This window comes from Bos taurus, chromosome 23 (genome assembly GCF_002263795.3).
Source record: "Bos taurus isolate L1 Dominette 01449 registration number 42190680 breed Hereford chromosome 23, ARS-UCD2.0, whole genome shotgun sequence".
Lineage (NCBI taxonomy): Eukaryota > Metazoa > Chordata > Mammalia > Artiodactyla > Bovidae > Bos > Bos taurus.
Genome location: NC_037350.1, coordinates 33,445,739 through 33,468,719, shown reverse-complemented (window position 1 = coordinate 33,468,719; position 22,981 = coordinate 33,445,739). Strand labels below are relative to the sequence as shown.

The window sequence follows — 22,981 nt, the reverse complement described above, 5'->3', positions numbered from 1 at the left end:
GGTGGCCAAAGTATCGGAGTTTCAGCTTCAGCATCAGTCCTTCCAATGAATATTTGGAACCGATTTCCTTTAGGATGGACTGGTTGGATCTCCCTGCTGTCCAAGGGACTCTCAAGAGCCTTCTCCAATACCACAGTTCAAAAGCATCAATTCTTCAGCAATCAGCTTTCTAGTCCAACTCTCACATCCATACATGATTATTGGAAAAACCACAGCCTTGATGAGACAGACCTTTGTTGGCAAAGTAATACTCTGCTTTTGAATATGCTATCTAGGTTGGTCATAACTTTCCTTCCAAGGAATAAGTGTCTTTTAATTTCATGGCTGCAATTACCATCTGCAGTGATTTGGAGCCCAAAAAAATAAAGTGTGTCACTGTTTCCACTGTTTTCCCATCATTTTCCATGAAGTGATGGGACCAGATGCCATGATCTTAGTTTTCTAAATGTTGAGCTTTAAGCCAACTTTTTAACTCCCCTCTTTCACTTTCACCAAGAAGCTCTTTAGTTCTTCTTCACTTTCTGCCGTAAGTGTGGCGTCATCTGCATATCTGAGGTTATTGATATTTCTCCCAGAAATCTTGATTCCAGCTTGTGCTTTAACCAGTAGAGCATTTCTCATGATGTACTCTGCATATAAGTTAAATAAGCAAGGTGACAATATATAGCCTTGACGAACTCCTTTCCCGATTTGGAACCAGTCTGTTTTTCCATGTCCAGTTCTAACTGTTGCTTCTTGACCTGCATACAGATTTCTTAGGAGGCAGGTCAGGTGGTCTGGTATTCCCATCTCTTGAAGAATTTTCCACAATTTGTTGTGACCCACACAGTCAAAGGCTTTGGCATAGTCAATAAAGCAGAAGTAGATGTTTTTCTGGAACTCTCTTGCTTTTTGGATGATCCAATGGATGTTGGCAATTTGATCTCTGGTTCTTCTGCCTTTTCTAAATCCGGCTTGAACATCTGAAAGTTCGCAGTTCACATACTGTTGAAGCCTGGCTTGGAGAATTTTGAGCATTACTTTACTAGCATGTGAGATGAGTGCAATTGTGCGGTAGTTTGAGCTTTCTTTGGCATGGCCTTTCTTTGGGATTGGAATGAAATAGAAGCCCCTTATCTCCCAGCTTCTGTTCCTTGAGGTGTCCAGACAGAACGCCAGATAGTGTAGGCCCCCCACTTATGCCCCCAGCAGGCTGTATCTGTGTGGAGAAGTGGCTTTTCCTACTACAGTATGGGGCTTTGTTCCTTCCATGGCAAAAAAAGAAGTCAAGACCCGCTTCCCTTCTGGTTCTCAACATTTTATAATTATTGTTTTAATACTGTAGTTGATGTGAGCGTGCTCAGTCGTGTCTGACTCTTTGTGACCGCGTGGACTCTACCTGTCAGGTTCCTTTGTCCTTGGAATTCTCCAAGAATACTGGAGTGGGTTGCCATTTCCTCCTCCAGGGGATCTTCCCTACCCAGGGACTGAAACCTCATCTCTTCCATCTCCTGCATTGGCAGGCAGATTCTTTGCCACTGAGCCACCTGGGAAGCCCTTATTTTAATGTATCAGTCCTGAATATTCATTGGAAGGACTGATGCTGAAACTGAAACTCCAGTATTTTGGCCACCCTTTGCAAAGAACTGACTCCTTGAAAAAGACCCTGATGCTGGGAAAGATTAAAGGCAGGAGGACATGGGGAAGACAGAGGATGAGATGGTTGGATGGCATCACCAACTCAATGGGCATGAGCTGGAGCAAGCTCCAGGAGTTGGTGATGGACAGGGAGACCTGGCATGCTGCAGTCCATGGGGTCGTAAAGAGTCAGACACGACTGAGCGACTGAGCTGACCGACCAAAAAGTTCATTTAGGTTTTTCCATAACCTCTTAAGGAATAAATAAACACATTTCACTGATTTAATAAATCCATTTCACTGAAGTAGATTTAGGGGTCTGGTCAGAAGCAACAGCCTTCTTCATCTTTCTCTGTGTGTTTTATGGCATGTGAACAAGTAACAGAAACAAGCTCTCCATTGACCTTATCATTCATAAGAGAAGTTGTAAGTGACCTCTCATTCTCTAAAAGGGACAAAACTATGTCAGTGGGCATAGTTGCACTTCAAACCTCCTATTTCTGGTGATAGCTTCTAGGCTGCAGATTCTTTAAAATGCCATTGTGTTCTGTGTGTGTAGATCATGCATCACAAACTCAAATGACCCCAGGGGTTGGGCAAATAACATAAATGTGTAATTCAGGACAGGTGTGAGGTAATAGGGAGTGCTGAGACCTGTGATAAACAGAAGAGTACCCAGGGCTTCCCTGGTGGCTCAGGGGTAAAGAATCTGCCTGCCAATGTAGGAGATATGGGTTCAATTCTTGGGCCAGGAAGATCTTACATGCCACAGAGTAACTAAGCCTGTGCACCATAAACATTGAGCTTGTGCTCTAGAGCCTGGGAACCACAATGACTGAGCCCACGAATCACAACTACTGGAGCCCACATGCCCTAGAGCCCATGATCCACAAGAGAAATCACCACAATGAGAAGCCCGTGTATCACAGCTAGAGAGTAGGCACCGACTTGACACAACTAGAGAAAAAGCTGTGCAGAAACAAAGATCCAGCACAGCCAAAAATAGATAAATAAAGAATTTTTAAAGAGAGAGAGAGAGACAGAGCATACAAGGCCCACTAAGGAGATTCTATATTGTAAGCCTTGTGCCAGCCAAAAAGATTCTCATAGGAGCTTGGTCACAGGCTGCTAGTCTGTCATCCAAGGTGCAGAGAGTATGTAGACAGTTTATTTTCACAGTGATGAATTAGTGTGAAAGTGATTTCTGGTTAAACACAGCAGACTGAACAAATGTGTGGGGTTTTTTTCTTAGCTGTCTTCTGATTCCCATCTAAAATTTAGGTAAGGGAAATTTTTAAAGGGACGAACCTCTAGGGACAGTTTCCCAGCCCCCAAACCTGGGAAACTGTCTAAGCCAGTGGATATGGGGCCAATAACAGCAGAACTGAGGAAGCTAAAATTTGAGTCTGTAGGAAGGGAGGGAGAGCCAAGAAGCAAGCTTTGCATGTTGGAAAAAACTATAGAAGGGATTGGAGGCACCATCCATCTCCGAAAGAATGGGCATAAAGCGTAACTAGAAACAGGTGGATTGGCTTAGAGTCTTTGAAAGAAGGAGGTAGGCTTCCAAGATACCCTTTCTGCCCTTGGAGAAATAAAGGAGGCTTATTCTTTAAAGATGTTGAACCTTAGAGAGGCTGGACCCAAGCATAGTGAGAACAAAGACACCAAACTGAAACCCAGAAGAATAAACGTCTCTACTTTAACAGTCTTTTACTTAAGGTATCCATGCCTCCTTCCCACAGTCAGATCCCAAAATGCTCACAGCCAAGCTTACACCATCATGACAAGAGATTGAAAAATTCTACATAACAGAAACAGACCAACCCAAAGGAATAACACAGATATTGAAAGCTGGAGGTATGCCAATGAAATATAGCAAAATCAACCACTAGAGTGAAACTTCATTAGCTTAATGAGCTCTGCCAATGCACACAGCGTTCCCTAAGCTAAACAGAGTTTAGTTGCTTCACTCTAAACTCTAACCAAACATACACCTTAAATTTATACAATGATACATGTCAAATATATTGCAATTTTTAAAAAGTCTAACCAGACAGCCAAGGAGAACCTCTAACACGGAAACAGAGATCATGAAGGCAGAAAGAAATGAGGGAAAAAAAGAAACAAACATAGTTCAGGAAAAGAAAGTTTAAAATAATAGATTAATCCTTGGAGAGAGAAGGGAAGATATCACATACATAAAACAAGAACAGGATGCTATAAAAAGGAACAGTCACAGAATATGAAAGAGTTCTTAAAAATTAAAACTGCAATGGCTTGAAAAAAATCAATAGATGGAAAATAAATTCTGAAGCTTGTTGATTTTTTTTAAGTTGAGAAAAATGGCAAAAAAAAAAAAAAAATCCATAAAGATATAGGAGGTCCTATACCCAAATACTTGGAGCTTCAGATGAAAGGTAGAGAAATGGAGAGAAGAACATTACCTAAGAAATATTTTTTTCCAGAACTGAAAAATAAACGTCTTCAGAATAAAACAGCCCAGTAAGTACCCAGTCCAATAAATAAAAAGACCTGCACCAAAGCACGTAACTGAAACTTTTCAGAACACCTAGAACAAAGAAAAGAGTTTAAAAGCTTCCAGAGACAGAAAAAGGATTATTTACAGAGGCCCAGGAAACAGAATGCCATCAGACTTCCCAACCATTCTAGACGGGAAGGACAGTTGAGCAACGCTCTCAGGATTCTGAGAGAAGCTATGACTAAGCTAGAATTTTATATCTAGTCCTGCTTATAATCAATTTTGAGTAAAGAAAAAAAAAGACATTTTCAGACATGCAGAGTCTCAAGAAATGACAGTGCCTCCCGTGAAACTTTTCCCAGGCAGCTGCTAGAGGTGAGCTCCACAAAACCAGCAAAGGTATGACCATGAAAGAGGGAGATGCAGAATCTAATAGGGAATCCACCCACTGGAGAAGCAAAAGAACTTCCCAAAATGATGGGGAAGAAAAATACCAGGAGAATTCAAAAAACTAGATCCAAAAACCAACTAACCAGCCTGATGACTGAGGCAGATGACTGAAGGGCTTGAGGAAAAGACGAACTTGAGATTTATTTATTATTGTCACTGTGTACCTGTCCTGGAGAAGGCAATGGCACCCCACTCTTGCCTGGAAAATCCCATGGACGGAGGAGCCTGGTGGGCTGCAGTCCATGGGGTCACTACGAGTTGGACACGACTGATCGACTTCACTTTGACTTTTCACTTTCGTGCATTGGAGAAGGAAATGGCAACCTGCTCCAGTGTTCTCTCCTGGAGAATCCCAGGGACGGAGGAGCCTGGTGGGCTGCCGTCTATGGGGTCGAACAGAGTCGGACACGACTGAAGCGACTTAGCAGCAGCAACCCGTCCTGGTAGTTTGCAGATGGCTTGGAAATAGCTACACAGATGACAAAACTAATCAAATGAAAACTTAGAAAACTAAGAACAAAATTTTTTTTAAAAACATAGGCAATTACTAAAATAGGGAGGAGGAAAACAATATTACACAAGAAAGAAAAAGTGACTATCCTATATGGCTCAGCTAAAATAATACTTCCAGAGTAAAAATAAGGTGCAGATAGAACACTGATTTGGAAAAAAAAAAAATTATTATAAAACTAGAATGTAAAGAAAGAAGGAGAAAGGTGTGTGTGTGAATATGGCCTGATTTGGTGGGGGGAGGGGGGAGGCAGGGGTTGGTAAGAGATCTAAATAATCATCTTCCATCATCATTACAGGTAAAATTAATAAATAATATCTAAATTGAAAAGTAAAAGAAGATATTTAAGATGTCACCAATTAGAAGGATCTCCATTATGTTATATGTCTTAGAATTTTTTTTTTTTCCTCTAATTTTATTTTATTTTTAAATTTTACATAATTGTATTAGTTTTGCCAAATATCAAAATGAATCCGCCAGAGGTATACATGTGTTCCCCATCCCGAACCCTCCTCCCTCCTCCCTCCCCATACCATCCCTCTGGGCCGTCCCAGTGCACCAGCCCCAAGCATCCAGCATCATGCATCAAATCTGGACTGGCAACTCGTTTCCTACATGATATTTTACATGTTTCATTGCCATTCTCCCAAATCTTCCCACCCTCTCCCTCTCCCACAGAGTCCATAAGACTGTTCTATACATCAGTGTCTCTTTTGCTGTCTCGTACACCGGGTTATTGTTACCATCTTTCTAAATTCCATATATATGTGTTAGTATACTGTATTTATGTTTTTCCTTCTGGCTTACTTCACTCTGTATAATAGGCTCCAGTTTCATCCACCTCATTAGAACGGATTCAAATGTATTCTTTTTAATGGCTGACTAATACTCCATTGTGTATATGTACCACAGCTTTCTTATCCATTCATCTGCTGATGGACATCTAGGTTGCTTCCATGTCTTGGCTATTATAAACAGTGCTGCGATGAACATTGGGGTACACGTGTCTCTTTCCCTTCTGGTTTTCTCAGTGTGTATGCCCAGCAGTGGGATTGCTGGATCATAAGGCAGTTCTATTTCCAGTTTTTTAAGGAATCTCCACACTGTTCTCCATAGTGGCTGTACTAGTTTGCATTCCCACCAACAGTGTAAGAATTTTTAAAATGCCAATTAAACTATGACATGTCATCACTTGTAAGGCTCAAAGATCTCAGAGGTATTAAAATAGAGTGAAGAGAACATGTGGTTTAGAAACATAGCCATGTATTTGATGAGAAATAGCTAACAGCTCAAATCAGATCTGTAGAGCAGGAATCCAGGTGGGAACGGCTGGGGCAAGTGGTTGCTATTTTTGTCATAATTTTTGTTAGATTGGTTGATTTTTTAGAAGAGTATATGTGCAACTTTGTTATTAAGGATTTATTAAGTTTTAAATCAGTCAATAAGAAAACAGTATATATCAAAACTCCAATTAAAAAAAGAAAGCTTTCACTGCTCCTGGGTTCATGATGCTGGCTTAAATGTCATTTAAAGAAACTATTTACCATAAAAAAAAATCTTGCAATTCTCATTTTATTACTGGTTTTAGTGGTTTTAGTTGCTAAGTTATGTCCGACTCTTGCAACCCCATGGACTGTAGCCTGCCAAGCTCCTCTGTCCATGGGATTCTCTAGGCACAAAAACTGGAGTGGGCTGCCATTTTCTTACTCAAAATCTACTACAAATGGATGGAAAATGCTATAAAACAATCCAAGACCACTCTGAAGTTACTATCTACGTTTTCTGCTCTCTTTTCTCAAAAGGCACAAAACCCAAAATATAATTGCTTCTCACCCTATTCTATAGGTATTTATGTGCCTGTGTCTTTTGAGATGGTGGCTTCTCCTGCCTGATCGTTACCTACTAGAGACAGTGTACTTATCTATAATGGAACAGTCTCATTTCTTGCCTCCTTAGCTTGGAAAAGCATCCGTTTATAAATGGAGCATACTGACACATGCGTCATCAGTGCTAGGGCACACAATCACAGGTACTGGTTAATCAGGCACTTCCTTCACTGCTTATGGGAAACCAGGCTGATCTGCAATGTGCATGCAAAAAATTATTTTTTAAAAGAGTATTTTATTCTTATGAGACCTAAACTCCTCCTTGAGAAAAGAAGCTGGTTTTGGCCTCCCCAAATCCATGAAAGAATGTGATATTCCTCAGTTTCCCACCGGTTTGGCAGTATTAGATGCAGGATTATTAACTTGTCTCTAAAAAAAATTAGGCATCTAGACCTTGGGACAGAGCTCAAACATGGATTTAGCTGAAATTAGTACACAACACCCCATTACACACACTTAAACACACAAACACAAAGCCAGATGGGATGCAGAGGCTGTGAGAGATCTAAAATTTTACCATACTTAACAAGCTGACACATTAGCCTGCCATCTTTCCATGGATGCTGACAGAAGACAAGAGACAACTGGCTCAGAGACAAAGGACTTTACTGCTCACAGCAACGGCAGTAGCCAGAGGACTGGCATTTGTACCTACTGCCCAAGGCTCCGTTCCCACAGGGCATTGTGAAGGGGGCGAGACACATGGTGGCTTGCATTACAGCAGAAGAACCCCAGGCTTAGGGAATCCAAATCATTTTTTCCAAATATTTTTATTTTCATGAAACAAACATAAAAATTTACCATTTTAACTAGTCTTCAGCATACAATTCAATGGTTGCTGCTGCTGCCAAGTCACTTCAGTCGTGTCTGACTCTCTGCGACCCCATAGACAGCAGCCCACTAGGCTCCTCTGTCCCTGGGATTCTCCAGGCGAGAACACTGGAGTGGGTTGCCATTTCCTTCTCCAATGCAGGGAAGCGAAAAGTGAAAGTGAAGTTGCTCAGTCGTGTCCGACTCTCAGCGACCACATGGACTGCAGCCTACCAGGCTCCTCCGTCCATGGGATTTTCCAGGCAAGAGTACTGGAGTGGGGTGCCATTGCCTTCTCCCAATTCAATGGCACCACATCTTTTATAATGGATAGTAAACCTACCTGACCTTTGCACTATAGGGAGGTATTATCTTTATTAAACTGAACCATAAACAAACCTAGCCTTTGCTCCAAACCAGAATTTTTTAATCTCAGCACTGTTGACATTTTGGACTGGATACTTCTTTGTTGTGAGGACAGTCAAGTTGTGAGGAATTACAAGATACTGAGCAGATTCCTTGCACACTACCCACTAGAGGTCAGTAGCACTTGATCATTTATAATGAGCCAAAGTGTGCCCAGAAATCGCCAAATGTCCCCTTGGAAGCAAATCACCTTCAGTTGAGAATGACTGTTCCAGAGGAAGTCACTATCTGTGTTTGGAGGCTGTTCACCAGGCAAATATCCTTGATAAAGCAGTCCCAAAAAAAGGCAATCTGTGTCTCAACTCACAAAACATGCAAAAACACCAGAGATCGATGGTGAACTGCCTCTCAACAGAGGCCTTAATCCTCACTTCCGAAACTAGATCTGCTTTTCAGACATGTATAAAGTACTTGGTCAATTTGCACTTGATATTTACATACACACGCACATACACACACACACACACACACACACACACCCTTCTTCATGGTCCTTTGACTAAAGTTACAACACGAACCATTGAGATGATGAGAAACAAGTCCAAAGAAATTAAGCAGGTATGGCCCCCCCAAAAAATATGCTGCTGTGCTGTGCTTGCTGCTGCTGCTAAGTCACTTCAGTCGTGTCCGACTCTGTGCGACCCCATAGAAATGGCAGCCCACCAGGCTCCCCTGTCCCTGAGATTCTCCAGGCTGTGCTTAGTCATGTCCAAATCTTTAAGACCTCATAGACTGTAGCCCACCAGGCTCCTCTGTCCATGGGGATTCTCCAGGGAAGAATATTGAAGTGGGTTGCCATGCCCTCCTCCAAGGGAACTTCGCAACCCAGGGATCAAACCCAGGTCTCCCTCACTGCAGGGAGATTGTTTACCGTCTGAGCCACCAGGGAAGCCCAAGAATACTGGAGTGGGTAGAAGATTCCCTTCTCCAGGGAATCTTCCCGACCCAGGAATTGAACCAGGGTCTCCTGCACTGCAGGTGGATTTTTTACCAGCTGAGTTACCAGGGAGGCCCCAAAAGGAAATAGCTGAGCCCAGGAGTATATGATGGACATTTCCTTTCTTATGCAAGAATTGTTTCCGTTCCTTGGGTTAATAACTAACTTTTTGCAGGGAGGAGGGCATTTAATACTCTTTCCCCAGATCACTTCTGTGCTTTGAAGTTAGACCTGGATACAAATCCCAATTCTTCTACTTAACAGTACAACTGATGAGCAAGTAATTCCACCTGTAGGAGCTTACTTTTCATATATAAGGTGGGGGTGATAAGACCTACCTTACAGGGTTGTCATCACAATTCTATGAGCTAACGTGCCCAGTACAGTGCCTGGCACTCAGTAAGTACTGAATAAATTGTAGTTATTGCTTCACGAACATCACCATTAGGGCAGGTCCTCAGCATCCCTGGTGGCTCAGATGGTAAAGAATCTGCCTGCAATGCAGGAGACCGGAGTTTGATCCCTATGTAGGGAAGATCCCCTGGAGAAGAAAATAGCAACCCACTCCAGTATTCTTGCCTGAAAAATGCCATGGACAGAGGAGCCTGGCAGGCTACAGTACATGGGGTTGCAAAGAGTCAGACACAATTGAATGACTAATACTTCCACTTTTTTCTTTTCTGTTCTTACTATGGTCAGCTTTACACTAATGTCTCCACACTCTCACTTGGTTTTCCACAGTATTTATGACATAGCTGCTTAGAGCAAAGATCTATGGAGCAAAGATTACCAGGCCACAGAGAGAATGATTCTAAGACCTGACTTCATAAGCATCTCGTGCCAACCCCCTGAGCTAGACAATTCCAGCTCCATTACCAATAGGTTCAAAGAAATACCTAAATAGGTCAAAACCTACTCTGACCTTTTGTTACCTGGTTTTCTTTTCTTCAAACTGACATCAATGTGTTGAAATTGCCCAGCCTTCAGCAATCTGTTTAATCAGTCTCTCTCGCATACTTGTATTTTTAATAGGCTAGCATTCTGGTGTCAAATCAAGCTCTGCGGACTCTTTCCAAGGCTGTTCAAGTATTATCGAGATCAATTTCCCCTACAGCCCCTCCTCTTCCCGGTGATCATCCAACAAGCAAAGAAATACCTATCACAGATTACAAAACTTAAGTGATTAACAGAGAGATCTCCCTTCCATAATAATGCTATGACCTTCCCTTGATATTTGGCATTTTTGACTCTGGAATATAAATTAGTCTTGGTTCCCACTGCTATTAGGTGTTGTACATACGTGATCTTCTTTGTCTTAAAATATAATATTCAATTACAGCTTCACCGAAGACTTAAAATCCCAGTTTCCCTCAGGGAAAAAATACCTACAACTGGAGTTTATGAAAAATTGTTAGTTGTAGCTAATCCTGGGTAATAAGTTGGATTTTGGAAATCTGTGTGATTTTTAACACACTAAGCTTTTTTTCCCCAGGAAGGCGACGCTTACAGAAAATGCCTGTGGAATAATCAGGCAGTAACTTCACTGCTGCACTGGTAAGACAAACACAACTGAGAACATCATCTATGGAATTTGTTGGATCGTGGAATTTGCTCTTTGAAAAGGAAACATCACATAATAGCCAGAGAACAAGTGGCAATTTCTGGTGATTTTGTATTCCCTTGAGGCTGGGATTATGAATTCCCCCTCCTCGCTTAAATTCCAATCCTCCACTTAGAATTGTAAGGAACCTGACTGAATTGTATTAAAAAGCCTAAATGACTTTTATTTCTTGTGTCATTTAGCCAGAATGAATACTAGTCTCTTCTCTAAGAACATGCGTGTACACACACACACACACACACACACACACACACACACACACTTCTACAGCACAGTGTTCCACTGGCCAAAAAAGAAAATCAATACATACTTAGCAAATATTTGAGCTGCATTTATGTAAGCAATTCCTTCACGAAAAACAAATTCCAACCATAGCCATTTCAAGGACCCTAAAGGACAGAAGACAACAACACTTTCAAACTGCTGTTCTAAATGGAGGACTTTTTTTTCTAGATAAAACCCCCAAGCCAATGCTCTTTTGTATCAAACCTTCTCCCTCTGTTTCTCATACCTGACTCCAACCCACCTCATTCTTCAGTGCTGTTTATTAAAGATATACAACTTTCTGTAATAAAGACTGCCCTAATGGCTCCTCTTTGTAGGAATACTAGGAAAAACTGAAGGTGTTTTATTTCTAAGGTCATTCGGTCACATAGCTAGCACCTGAGAAGGTTTAACTTATATCTGCATGAGAACAGCAACCCACAAAACTTGAAAGAAAATGGTAGTCATTGGTTCACACGTCTTTTTAAAGGCATGGTGGCTACCTGGTCCACTGGAATCTCAACTTGAGTGTCTTCATCTTCTTGGACTTCAGCTGCCCCCCGCGTTTCTGATCTCTCCTCTCCAGCTTTGAAAACGCCTTCATCTATAATTTGAGACAAATACACAGTGAAAATCAAAATCCAATTGTGACATCATGTGGCTGAATGTTGAAATTACAATCAAATTCCTATTGATTCTTTTTCATAGGTATTCTGGTTCCCCTTGTATTGGCAAGATTTTTGTAGCCTCCAATTCTTCTAGATTTTCACTGGAAAAAGGTTCAGTGACCAACACAAGGCTGACCCAGAGGAGCAGGGCTATGTCCCAGCCTCCCCCTCACCTTCTGGTACTGATTAAAACAACACAATCCTGCACAGATATTTAGAAGGGCAAGATTTCCCACCTATTATCTCTTTTCTCTCCTCCTAGCCATGAAGCAATGATGATGCTTGGTGCTTGCAAATACTACTTTTAGCATTTTGCCTTTCCCAAAAGAATGCTATACATTGAAAATTATATATTAGAACAATTCTCTCCATTCTGAGTAACATCAAAAATATTTTTACTGCAACAGAATCAGAGCTAACTCCGTATCTCACACAAATCAATCTTTTATTTTGCAGGTTTCCACAGGATTTTCACAATATATGTCTTAAAATCCTTAACTGTAAAACATAACCCAGATCTTTAAGATGTTAGGTTAAGCTCCTTCGATTTGTTCTCCTATAGAAAGCAATAAGGACTGTTCTCCATATTTGCAGTCATTTCAACATCTTCCCTCTGTCTTCTCTTCACAGGCCAAGTAATCAAAGAATCACAGGACCATTTGTCATTCTGTCTATCTGTTTGCCTCAGGACAGGTCTAATGCTTCAGTCATTCTCATGGATGTTTTCTCTGCCCAGTCATTTACAGTCTCCAGGGATGGAGATCCCACCTCCTTCTCTGATAATCTATCGCAGCATATGATTACCCTTACAGTCTAGAAAATGTTTCATCTTTTGTCTTAAAAACCCCTTCTACTTCTCAAATGGAAACTTCTCTCTCAGAGCACAAATATTTAACACATTCCACATGAAAATATTTCATATTGTCCAAGTTGTGAACTCACTCTTCATAAAGCATAAAACACAACTTTACATTCGCTGAGGCTCAATTGTATGTGAAACACAATAGGAGCCAATGTGGCCATATAAGATATAACTGAGATTTAGATTTCTTTCAAGTTGCTTATAGACTAATGAGCAGATAGAAATATATACACATCATCAATAAAGTGCCCTGATGTAAAAGGAATAAGGTCTATAATAGAGCCCTGTGGAAGCTTAGGAGGTACGGCCAAGTGAAAAAGGAAGAAAGGAAGGGAGAGAGGAAATATAACCAAACTCCAGTGCTTTTCATTTCTCCTAGAGAAACCATTTTCCTTTTTAATTACTTCTCTGCTATCCTTTTTAAAAACCAGGAATAACAGAGCTGCCCTCAAAGCTGATTAGACATGTTAGATTAATTCATTTTTTACTGAAGGATAGTTAATTTACAATGGTGTGTTAGTTTCAAGTATACAACAAAGTGATCCAGTTACACACACACACACACACACACACACACACATATTCTTTTCCATATTTTTCCACTGAAGGTTATTATAACATATTGAATATAGTTCCCTGTGCTATACATTAGGTCCCTGTTGTTTATCTATTTTATATATCCGTTCATTTCAGTCACTCAGTCGTGTCTGACTCTTTACGACCCCATGGACTGCAGCACGCCAGGTTTCCCAGTCCATCACCAACTCCCAGAGCTTGCTCAAACTCATGTCCATCAAATCAGTGATGTCATCCAACCATCTCATCCTCTGTCATCCCCTTCTCCTCCTGCCTTCAATCTTTCCCAGCATTAGGGTCTTTTCTAAAGAATCAGTTCTTCTCATCAGATGGCCAAAGTATAGGAGCTCCAGTTTCAGCATCAGTCCTTCCAATAATATTCAGGACGATTTCCTTTAGGATGGACTGGTTTGATCTCCTTGCAGTGATCTATACTATTTTATATATAATAGTATATATATGCTAATCTCAAACTCCTAATTTATCTCCCCCTGCTATCTTCTTTGGTAAGCATAAGTTTGCTGTTGTGTGTGTGTGTGTGTGTGTGTGTGTGTGTGAGTCTCTTTCTGTTTTGTAAATAAATTCATTTGGATCATATTTTAGATTCCACATATAAGTGATATCATGTGATATTTGTCTTTCCCTGTCGGACTTAATTGGTCTAATGGTTATGTCCTGACTCCATCGAATCTTATGACTGAAAATGTGGATCCAAAATGAAATTGCAGCTCAGCATATCAGAAGAAAGAATAAAGAAAAACAAAACAGAAAATGTGGTGATTTTCTCATGTACTGATGTTTAGCTTGGAGTAAATGCAGAAAGTTTTGGTCACAAGCTCAACAAAGAGATTCTTGAGCTAAGAAAAGTACAGGGAAGGACACTTCAAGGGGCAAGGAAAATAGCTTATAATTATTCTGTCCGAAAAGAAGAAAACTGAAAGGGAGTAATCCAAGTCTATAAAATCGGAGTCAACAAGAAGAGGGTAAGTGGATATTTGTCTCTCCATCAAATTCTGGAACACGAAACTCAACGAAATAATAAACATTACATTGATGGTAGAAGACATTAATTAAATGATAGAAAAATAAAATTCTCCTTTACTCACATGTGGAGCTCATAATTCTGAGAACGCATAAAGGCATAATAAACTAATTTCAAATAGGGCTGCACATTTTATCAAACGTTATTTCCGAAATGGTTGAAAAAGGAAAATTCACTGTGTTTGACATTCCTTTCTGCCTTCTGAATTACTTTAAAAGGCAACAATCATAGTAATCCACACAATGTCCTTTAAAGACAGATGCTGGTCCTGGCAGACTATGACCTATGTCTGTGACTTTTGGGGATGACATATTTGCATCCGAGCGTTGCACTTGCTTTCAAAGAGACCACAAAGAGAAACCTACAGATACTAAAGAAATATATTTTTGGTGGTCACATTCACTGAAATGTTTAACTGTATCCGAGCAGCGCTCTGGATGGCTTGCAGATGTGTTTTAGGATAAACATTTCACAGGAAAAGAAGAATGAGATCAATAATAACAAATAACATGGAAAGGGCACTGGAATGGGAAAATGGCAACCATGAGGACAGAAACAGCAAGTAGCCAAGTCAACAAAGCTCAGCATTGTGTACAGTGACAAAAACAGAGAACACAAAGGGAAAAGTGTTTGGTTGGGGTGTGGCGTAGGATTTGTTCCTCACCGAAAGGAGATGTGCGAGCCACCTCCTTCAGTAGCACGGAGCAAGAAAGGAAGGCTGGAAATAAACAAACAGTGATGGAAAAAAGAACAGCGAGAAAGTTACTTTATGATCAGAAAAAGGACTTGAATTTGTATTAAAAATGTTGTATGAAATTTAAAATAGAGGAATACGAATTTCTAGTGGAAATTTTTTAAATCGCATTTTTTGATTATAGATTATTTAATATGCATGCATGCATTTTAGAAAACTTGGGAGATGAAGGAAATAAACATCCCGTGACCCAGAGATTCTCTCCCCAACTCTCACATGTTCACACACAGACACTCATAAAACTGAGACCCTAATGTATATATAACTTCAAAAGATTTTTTTACTTTAAAACCATGTCATGAGTATTTCTCATGTCAGTAAATGTTATTAGAACACATAATAAATTGATGGGTCCATACTGTAATTAATGGATGATGAACCCAGATTCTTGCATATTCTCATACTTAGAAAAGAAATAAAACCATTAACTAAGTAAGCTATCTGCTCCTCAAAAATAGCACTGACCTTCTACCAAGATGATGCTGGATTGAACATACCCTTTTGTCAAAATCACATATGTACTGGCCTCCCCCTTCACCACTTCAGAACAGTTCTCAAAGCTCTCAGAGACAACCTCCCAGGTTAAAATCCTCAGATTGGCTCAAATAAAATTCTCCATTTCTTTCTTAGATTGACTACTAATTTTTTTCATTGAAACCACTGGTTTTTTTTAGATGAACATACCTATGATAAAGTTTAATTTCTATCAATAAATTAGGCACAAGAGAATATCTGAATTTCCAGCACCACTCTTCTTTTTTTAATATTTTATTTTTACTTATTGATTTGGCTGCACCAGGTCTTAATTGTGGCATGCAAGATCTTTCGTTGCAGCATGTGGGATCTAGTTCCCGGACCAGGGATTGAACCCAGCCCCCTGCGTTGGGAACACGGTTGTCTTAGCCACTGGACCACTAGGCAAGTGCCCGGCATCACTACTCTCGCACTTCGGGGCCACTATTAAGTAAGATCAGGGTTCCTTCGAACACAAGCACTGCAATACCTCTACAGTCCATCTGGTAATCAAGAGGGTTACTGAAGTGTTTAAAGAGTGGGATAAGCTGGACAAAGGGCTGATTCACGTCCTGGACAGGAAGAGGCGGGAGGGCGTGAGATTTCATCGTGCTTCTCACAACAGCATGCAATTTAAAACTTATGAATTGTTTGTTTCTGGAGTTTTTCATTTAATATTTTCCAACCATGGTTGACTGTGGGTGACTGAAACTGCAGAAAGCAAAACCACAGATAAAGGGAAACTACTGTACTTCATTCAGGGCCAAACTGGATGTTCAAAAATATGACAAACATTCATGATGAGTGTTCAAAGGCATGTGAATGTTCAAGGTGAAAGTTCAAAGGCAGGCCTGAAAACTAGAAAATTAAAAATAACACCAAAGAATTGCCAACAAGGCCAAAATACAATGGTAAAGAATTAGAATGATACAGTATGTTCCCTTTCTGTCAGTGCCACAGTAAACGGGGCAGATGGGGAGGATAAGTTGGGAGATTGGGGCTGAAATATACACACTACTGTAGATATACACATATATATACATAACAGATAATTAATAAGAAGCTACTTATAGCACAGGGAACTATACTTAATACTCTTAATGCTCTATATGCAAAAAGAACCTAAAAGAAAAGTGAATATGTGTTTAACTGATTTACTTTGCTATATACCTGATACTAACATATAACACTGTAAATCAAATATACTCCAATAAAAATGAATTTGAAAAAAAGAAAATCACAAAAAAAGGCTACTAAACACACACCCCATGGAAGAAGGCAAACATAAAACATTAAAAACTTAAAACACCTGCTTGCAAGGATAGATAACACATGAAATTTTAAATTTTTGTGAAAATATTAAGTGTTTCATCAAGGGCAGTATTATGCAAGCACTTCAAAACCTACTTTCCCTTTATTGTGACTGCTCATTTAAACTTGTACATAAAGTTAAATCATAATGGCAACCATTATGTGCAATGATTGTATAGGTATTGCTACCAATACCTCAGATGTCCTAACCACAACTCATTAAGGGTAGGTGCTACCTAGGGTCGGCTTTCCAGGTGGTTCAGTGGTAAAGAATCTGCTTGCCAATGCAGAAGATGCAGGTTCTGTCCCTGGGTTGATCCTGGTATCCTGGAGAAGGAAATGGCAAGCCACTCCAGTATTCTTGCCTGGAAAATTCCATGGACAGAGGAGCCTGGTGGGCTATAGTCCATGGGGTCGCAGAGACATGCCTGAGAGACTTGAGTATACAAGCTACCGAGAGTAAGGGGTTTAGCCTCTAGTGGGACACACAATTACTTTTATTGTCCCTCAAATTTACATAAAAACAGAAATTTAGTCTTATTCCATCCCAACATCAACAAGTGCCCCCTTTTTGTCATATATTGCCTGCCTGTGAAATTTTGGTGCACCAATAATCATCTGACCCACTTTCAAGATTTCTTCTAACCCTTATTACAAGCTTTAACATAATTTTCAACTGCTCATGTGCCAAAGACTCTCTAATCTACACCAGCCTCTTCATGGATCCCCAAGTTCATATATCCAATTACCTAACTTGACAACTCACCTTGGATGTCTAATGGGCATCTCAACCTTAACATGGTCATAAGAGAACTCTGGGTCCCGAGCCTAAACTGTTCATCCTCTATATTCCTCATCCCATAACATAGCACCACCACTTAATCCCAAACCTGGGAATTCTCATTTCCATCTTGCTTTCACTCCCTATATCCATTCCATTCTAGCCCTGTCAATTCAATCCTTTTAAATACACCCCAAATATGTGAATATTATTTCCAGCTCCACTATCAACTTGGTTCAATCACCACTATTGGTTGGAGGGGCTTTTACAACAGCTTGCAAAGTAGCGTCCCTCTGCTTCTACTCTTGCTTTCCTCTAGATTGTTCTCCACACAATAGTCAAGTAATATTAACAGATAATCAGAATTACTAAGAAACTCTCTAACACTTTCCAATATACACAGAATCCAGGTTCCTTACCATGGTTTACAGATGTGTAATCTGATCCTGAACTCCCTTTTAGACCACATTTCATACCAGTTTCTCTTTGCCCATTAAATTCCAGGTACATTTTGTTTCTCTAACAGCAAACTTATTGCTACCTTATGTCTTTGTTGTTTTTACACCTTCTACCTGGAATGCTCTTTACTCCCTTTTGCCATGATTAGCTGTTCCTTCTCATTCAGATCTCAGGAAACCTGCCTTGTTCCAATTCAAGTCATTCACCACAATACTCGGTTTTAACTCTCTCACTAGCGTTTATTACTAGCTGGTATTTTTCTTGCTTATTTGGTGTTCTAGTGTTTCTCAGTCTCCACCAAAGTGTTGGCTCCAAGAGAGCAGGTACCACACCCTACTGTTCACTGTTCTGTACCTAGCATAGAAGACAGCATGGCACACAGGAGTTCAAAAGGCGTTTGTTGAAAGAATGAAGAGCAAGCACCCAAAAATATTTGCTGCATGGAGACAGAATATAAAGACAGTACAATGTAAAAGCCACTGCTGCTGCTGCTGCTGGTGCTAAGTTGCTTCAGTCGTGTCCAACTCTGTGCAGCCCCATAGACGGCAGCCCACCAGGCTCCCCCGTCCCTGGCATTCTCCAGGCAAGAACACTGGAGTGGGTTGCCATGTCCTTCTCCAATGCATGAAAGTGAAAAGTGAAAGTGAAGTCATTCAGTCGTGTCCAACTCTTAGCGACCTCATGGACTGTAGCCTACCAGGCTCCTCCGTCCATGGGATTTTCCAGGCAAGAGTACTGGAGTGGGGTGCCATTGCCTTCTCCAAAAGCCACTAGCCCGGTCCATTAATTATTTGTGTTGTTACAGGGTTTTTGCCCCAGTCTGGCCACACTTGGCACTATAGCATTTAAATGAGGAGAGGGATAGAGGGAAGTGAACAGAAAGAAGACTAGCATAAAAGCTACACAAGGATCCATACAAATGAGGCTATGTGTGGTAGGCAAAATAATATGCTACCCAAGATCTCTCCACCCTAATCTTCAGAAACTGAGTAAGTCACTTCGTGTAGCAGAGGTGAATAAAGATTGCAGATAGAATAACCATTGCTAATTAGCTGACCTTGAGACGGGGAGATTATCCTAGATTATTCTTGTGGACCCAATGTCATCACAAAGGTCCTTGGAAATGAAGAAGAGTGGAGGGGAGATCAGTGTCAGGTGAAGGACCATGGGGCCATTGCTGGCCTGGAAGATGAAAGGAGGCCATAAACCAGGGAATTGCAGCCAAGCCCTCAAAACTAGCAAAGGGCAAGAATAGAAAGTTTCCTCTTAGAGACTCTAGAAGGACTAAGCCCTTGCCAACGCCGTGATTACAGCCCAGTGAGGACCATTTTGGAAACTCTGAGCTCCAGAATGGTAAGATGACAAGCTTGTATGCTGTTTCAAGCCACCACGTTTGTGGTAATGTGTTACAGCTGTAACAGGCAACTAATACACTGACTGCTCAAAACTAATGATCTGGAAAGAATAGTGGGGGCAAGAGCTTTCACAAATCAGCTTTCTGACTCCTGCAGACACCTGCTGAGGGAGGGCAGACACCCTGTTCCTCCTGCTCTGAAGGCACTGGTTACAAAACCTCCTGCAAGTGTGCAGCCTTCTGTTTTCCTTCTCTGTTATTACCTCCATTTCTCACTCCCCTACAATGTACAAAAAAACACCCACCCCAAGATACCCACACATCTGCCAGAAAGGAGAAAAGGGATTCAATTTTTTTAAAGTCCTCCCCTACCCTAAAATCTTCATTATAAAAGCCATTTGCTAACAAACTAAAGAGCGAGGATAAATTTGATACACAATACTGCTTTCATTCAATTACTACACTGACGATCAAATTCAATGCTTGGATGCACACTACACCGAAATTCAGCTCTAATCTTTTTCCTTTGAATCATGAATAGACATTTTAGTGTATATTACACAGCAAAGCAATAACAAACACTCTAGTAAAAATAAAAATGCTCCTCAATTATTTTTCACTTATCCCTTATGAATTTTATTGCCTAAGAAATGAAAGCAGAGCTGCTGAGGTAGGGCGGTCATGTCATCACCATGTAGTTTGTAACAAATACGAACCTGTTTCTCCTACAGAAATGGGATACAAATGCTTATGCATTTTTAGCCTTTCCACAACTACAATGGCAGAAATGAAAGCATTTCCTTATTTCAGTGCATCAGTATCTAGTTTAGTAACATTACAGAATTTTAATATGTTAAAACTGTCAATGTTAAGTAAGAAAAGTGGCCAAATAATGAATGATACGTTCATGTAATTGGTGATAATCAGTATTTAAGCCCAATAATCTTGTTTAAGGCTCCTCTCGTGACTCAGTGGTAAAGAATCCACCTGCAATGCGGGTTCGATCTCTGGGTTGAGAAGACCCCCTGGAGTAGGAAATGGCAACCCACTCCAGTATTCTTGCCTGGGAAGTCTCATGGACAGAAGAGCCTTGTGGGCTATAGTCCATGGTGTCACAAAAGAGTCAGACATGACTTGGCAACTAAATAACAACAAAAATCTTGTTTAAACGATACATTCTCACCAGGTTTATTAAAAATTCTTTTAAAATTGTATTATAAACTATAATTGAATGTGTTCAGTATTTGAAACTGATTAGAACTTATCAGGACAGAAAAAAAGAAAAATAACAGAATAATGGCCAGTTTTAAATAGTTTCTGGAAATACAAGATATCTATTAAGTGGAAGCTCTATATGTAAATAAGAAAGTTTAGTGTGACCATAAACATTTTACCATGCTTTACTACTGAGACTTTCTCATAAAAATATTAAATTAACTATAAAGCATTAACTTTAAAAAGCAGCTCATTAAACCCAGTAAATTACTGAGAAAAAATGTGAGCAGCAAGGAGTTTATGGCTTTCAGTATATAAGATAATATTCTAAGAAGGGAAAAGTACACAGCTCTCTTTATAAGGAAAAATCATGCTGTCTTTATCTGTGTCATCAATCACTAGAGGCAGAATTCGAAGTAAAATTGGTAAGGTGACACCCAAATAATGTTCATTAGCTAATATGGTTATTGTGAACTATACTCATATGTGAAATATATTTAATTTCCAATCAAACCCTTCCCAGATCCGGATTGTGGTCATCACAACATCTTAATGAAATTCAAAGAAAGCACTTTTGGAAAGTGGACCCCGCCTGAAGTTTAGCAAGTAGTGATTTCAAGAAGAAGAGGGATTCCCATGTGATAACACTTCCTGATGAAGAGGGTACTGGCCAGCCTTCTCTGATCCTCATAACAATTTGTACAATATCTCCTTTATAGTGCTCCCCTGAATTAAAGTTTATTATCATCAGGCAGAATGAAAAACTAATCAAGTAACAGCTAATGTTCTGAGTACATCTAATTTAGTACAGCCATATAACCGGAATGTTTTTTAATCACTAATCTTCCCCATATGTTTCATTATGACCCATAAACTCAAATGGAAACTCTTTACAGGAACAAGACTATCACAAGTGAGTGATATTTTTCTTTGGAAATTTAGAATATTATATGAAAATAACCTTATCTATCCACTTAAATAGGCTGAGTTTTCTTAACTGCAGCTTGAATGGTATCTGACTTCTTTCTGTGTTCTGACTCCTACTCTAGATATTATCATCTGTTATGCAACTGATGTTTAAATTTGACTATTAAGTCTTTGCACAGACTTAATCTTAACCATTTTGATTATTTTACCTTGACTTTAAATGGGGATAACAAAATTTGCTAAGTGTAGGCAGAAAATAAAAGTAGTATTATTACTATTGATTTCCCCAGATCAAAGATAATTTTGTTCTTATCCCTTCATTTCTATTTTATTCTTTTTAGATGTTTTAGATTTTCATCAAAATCAGCAATATCCAAAGAACAAAGAATAAAACACACATATATATATAATAATTCATGACAAAATTATTTTATAATCTATATCAATTTTGATACACTTTATAAAGTTCATAACAGATACATGGATCTGAGAATAATAAAATACTTCTGAGTTGGCTTACCTAAGCCAACAAGTATACATAGCTTTCATTTTTTCATTTCTAATTTTGTAATCATATAAAAATTACACTGCAAATTAGATTTAGTTTATCAGAATAATTGAATTGTTCCTCATTGGGTCCCAGTGACTTGAAGTTACTTAATAAGTGACTTAAAATTCACGATTCCTGTTCTTATTCTGGCTAATCCAACTACCTCCAAATGACCTTGTGTATTTTAGTCTGTAAAAGAGCTCCCCATACTCAAGTTACTTCTCTGCCATAGAAAATGTATCATGGCTGTTGTTCAGTTGTTAAGTTGTGTCCCACTCTTTGTGACCCCATGGACTGCAGCACACCAGGCTCCCCTGTCCTTCACTATGTCCTGGCATGAATTTGCTTAAATTCATGTCCATTAAGTCAGTGATGCTATCTAACCATCTCATCCTGTGCCGCCCCCTTATCCTTTTGCCTTCAGTATTTCCCAGCATCAAGGTCATTTCCAATGAGTCAGCTCTTCGCATCAAGCGGCCGAAGTATAGGAGGTTCAGCATCAGTCCTTCCAATGAATATTCAGGGTTGATTTCCTTTAGGATTGATGGGTTTGACCTCCTTGCAGTCCAAGGAACTGTCAAGAGTTTTCTCCAACATCACCATTCAAAAGCATCAATTCTTCAGCATTCAGCCTTCTTTACCGTCCAGCCCTCACATCCATACATGACAACTGGAAAAACCATAGCTTTGACTATACCTTAGGTTTGACTATCATGGTAATAAATGGCATACTTTCATATAACAGAAAAAGGCTTATTGTCTAGTAGGAAACTTAAATGGAAAAATCAGTGGAATAGAATGATAACATAACTAGTGCTACACAGACTGCTAAATATGCATAGAGGGGATTCCCCTGGTGGTCCGGTGGTTAAGACTCCAAGCTTCCAAGGCAAGGGGCATGGGTTTGACCCCTGGTCAGGGAATCAAGATCCCACAAGCTGAGAGGAGTAGCCAAAAGGAGGAAAGCT

At 39.9% G+C, this 22,981-nt stretch overlaps 1 protein-coding gene across 4 annotated transcripts in view; it reads right to left on the bottom strand.

Moving 5' to 3' along the window:
• Positions 1–22,981, bottom strand: part of DCDC2 (doublecortin domain containing 2) — a 150,891-nt gene that overhangs the window by 16,812 nt on the left and 111,098 nt on the right. For all 4 annotated transcript variants that reach the window (XM_059880647.1, XM_059880649.1, XM_059880650.1 and 1 more), the window contains one exon: positions 11,505–11,605. In XM_059880647.1, the coding sequence (XP_059736630.1) occupies positions 11,505–11,605 (101 nt within the window). The remainder of the gene's footprint in view (positions 1–11,504; positions 11,606–22,981) is intronic.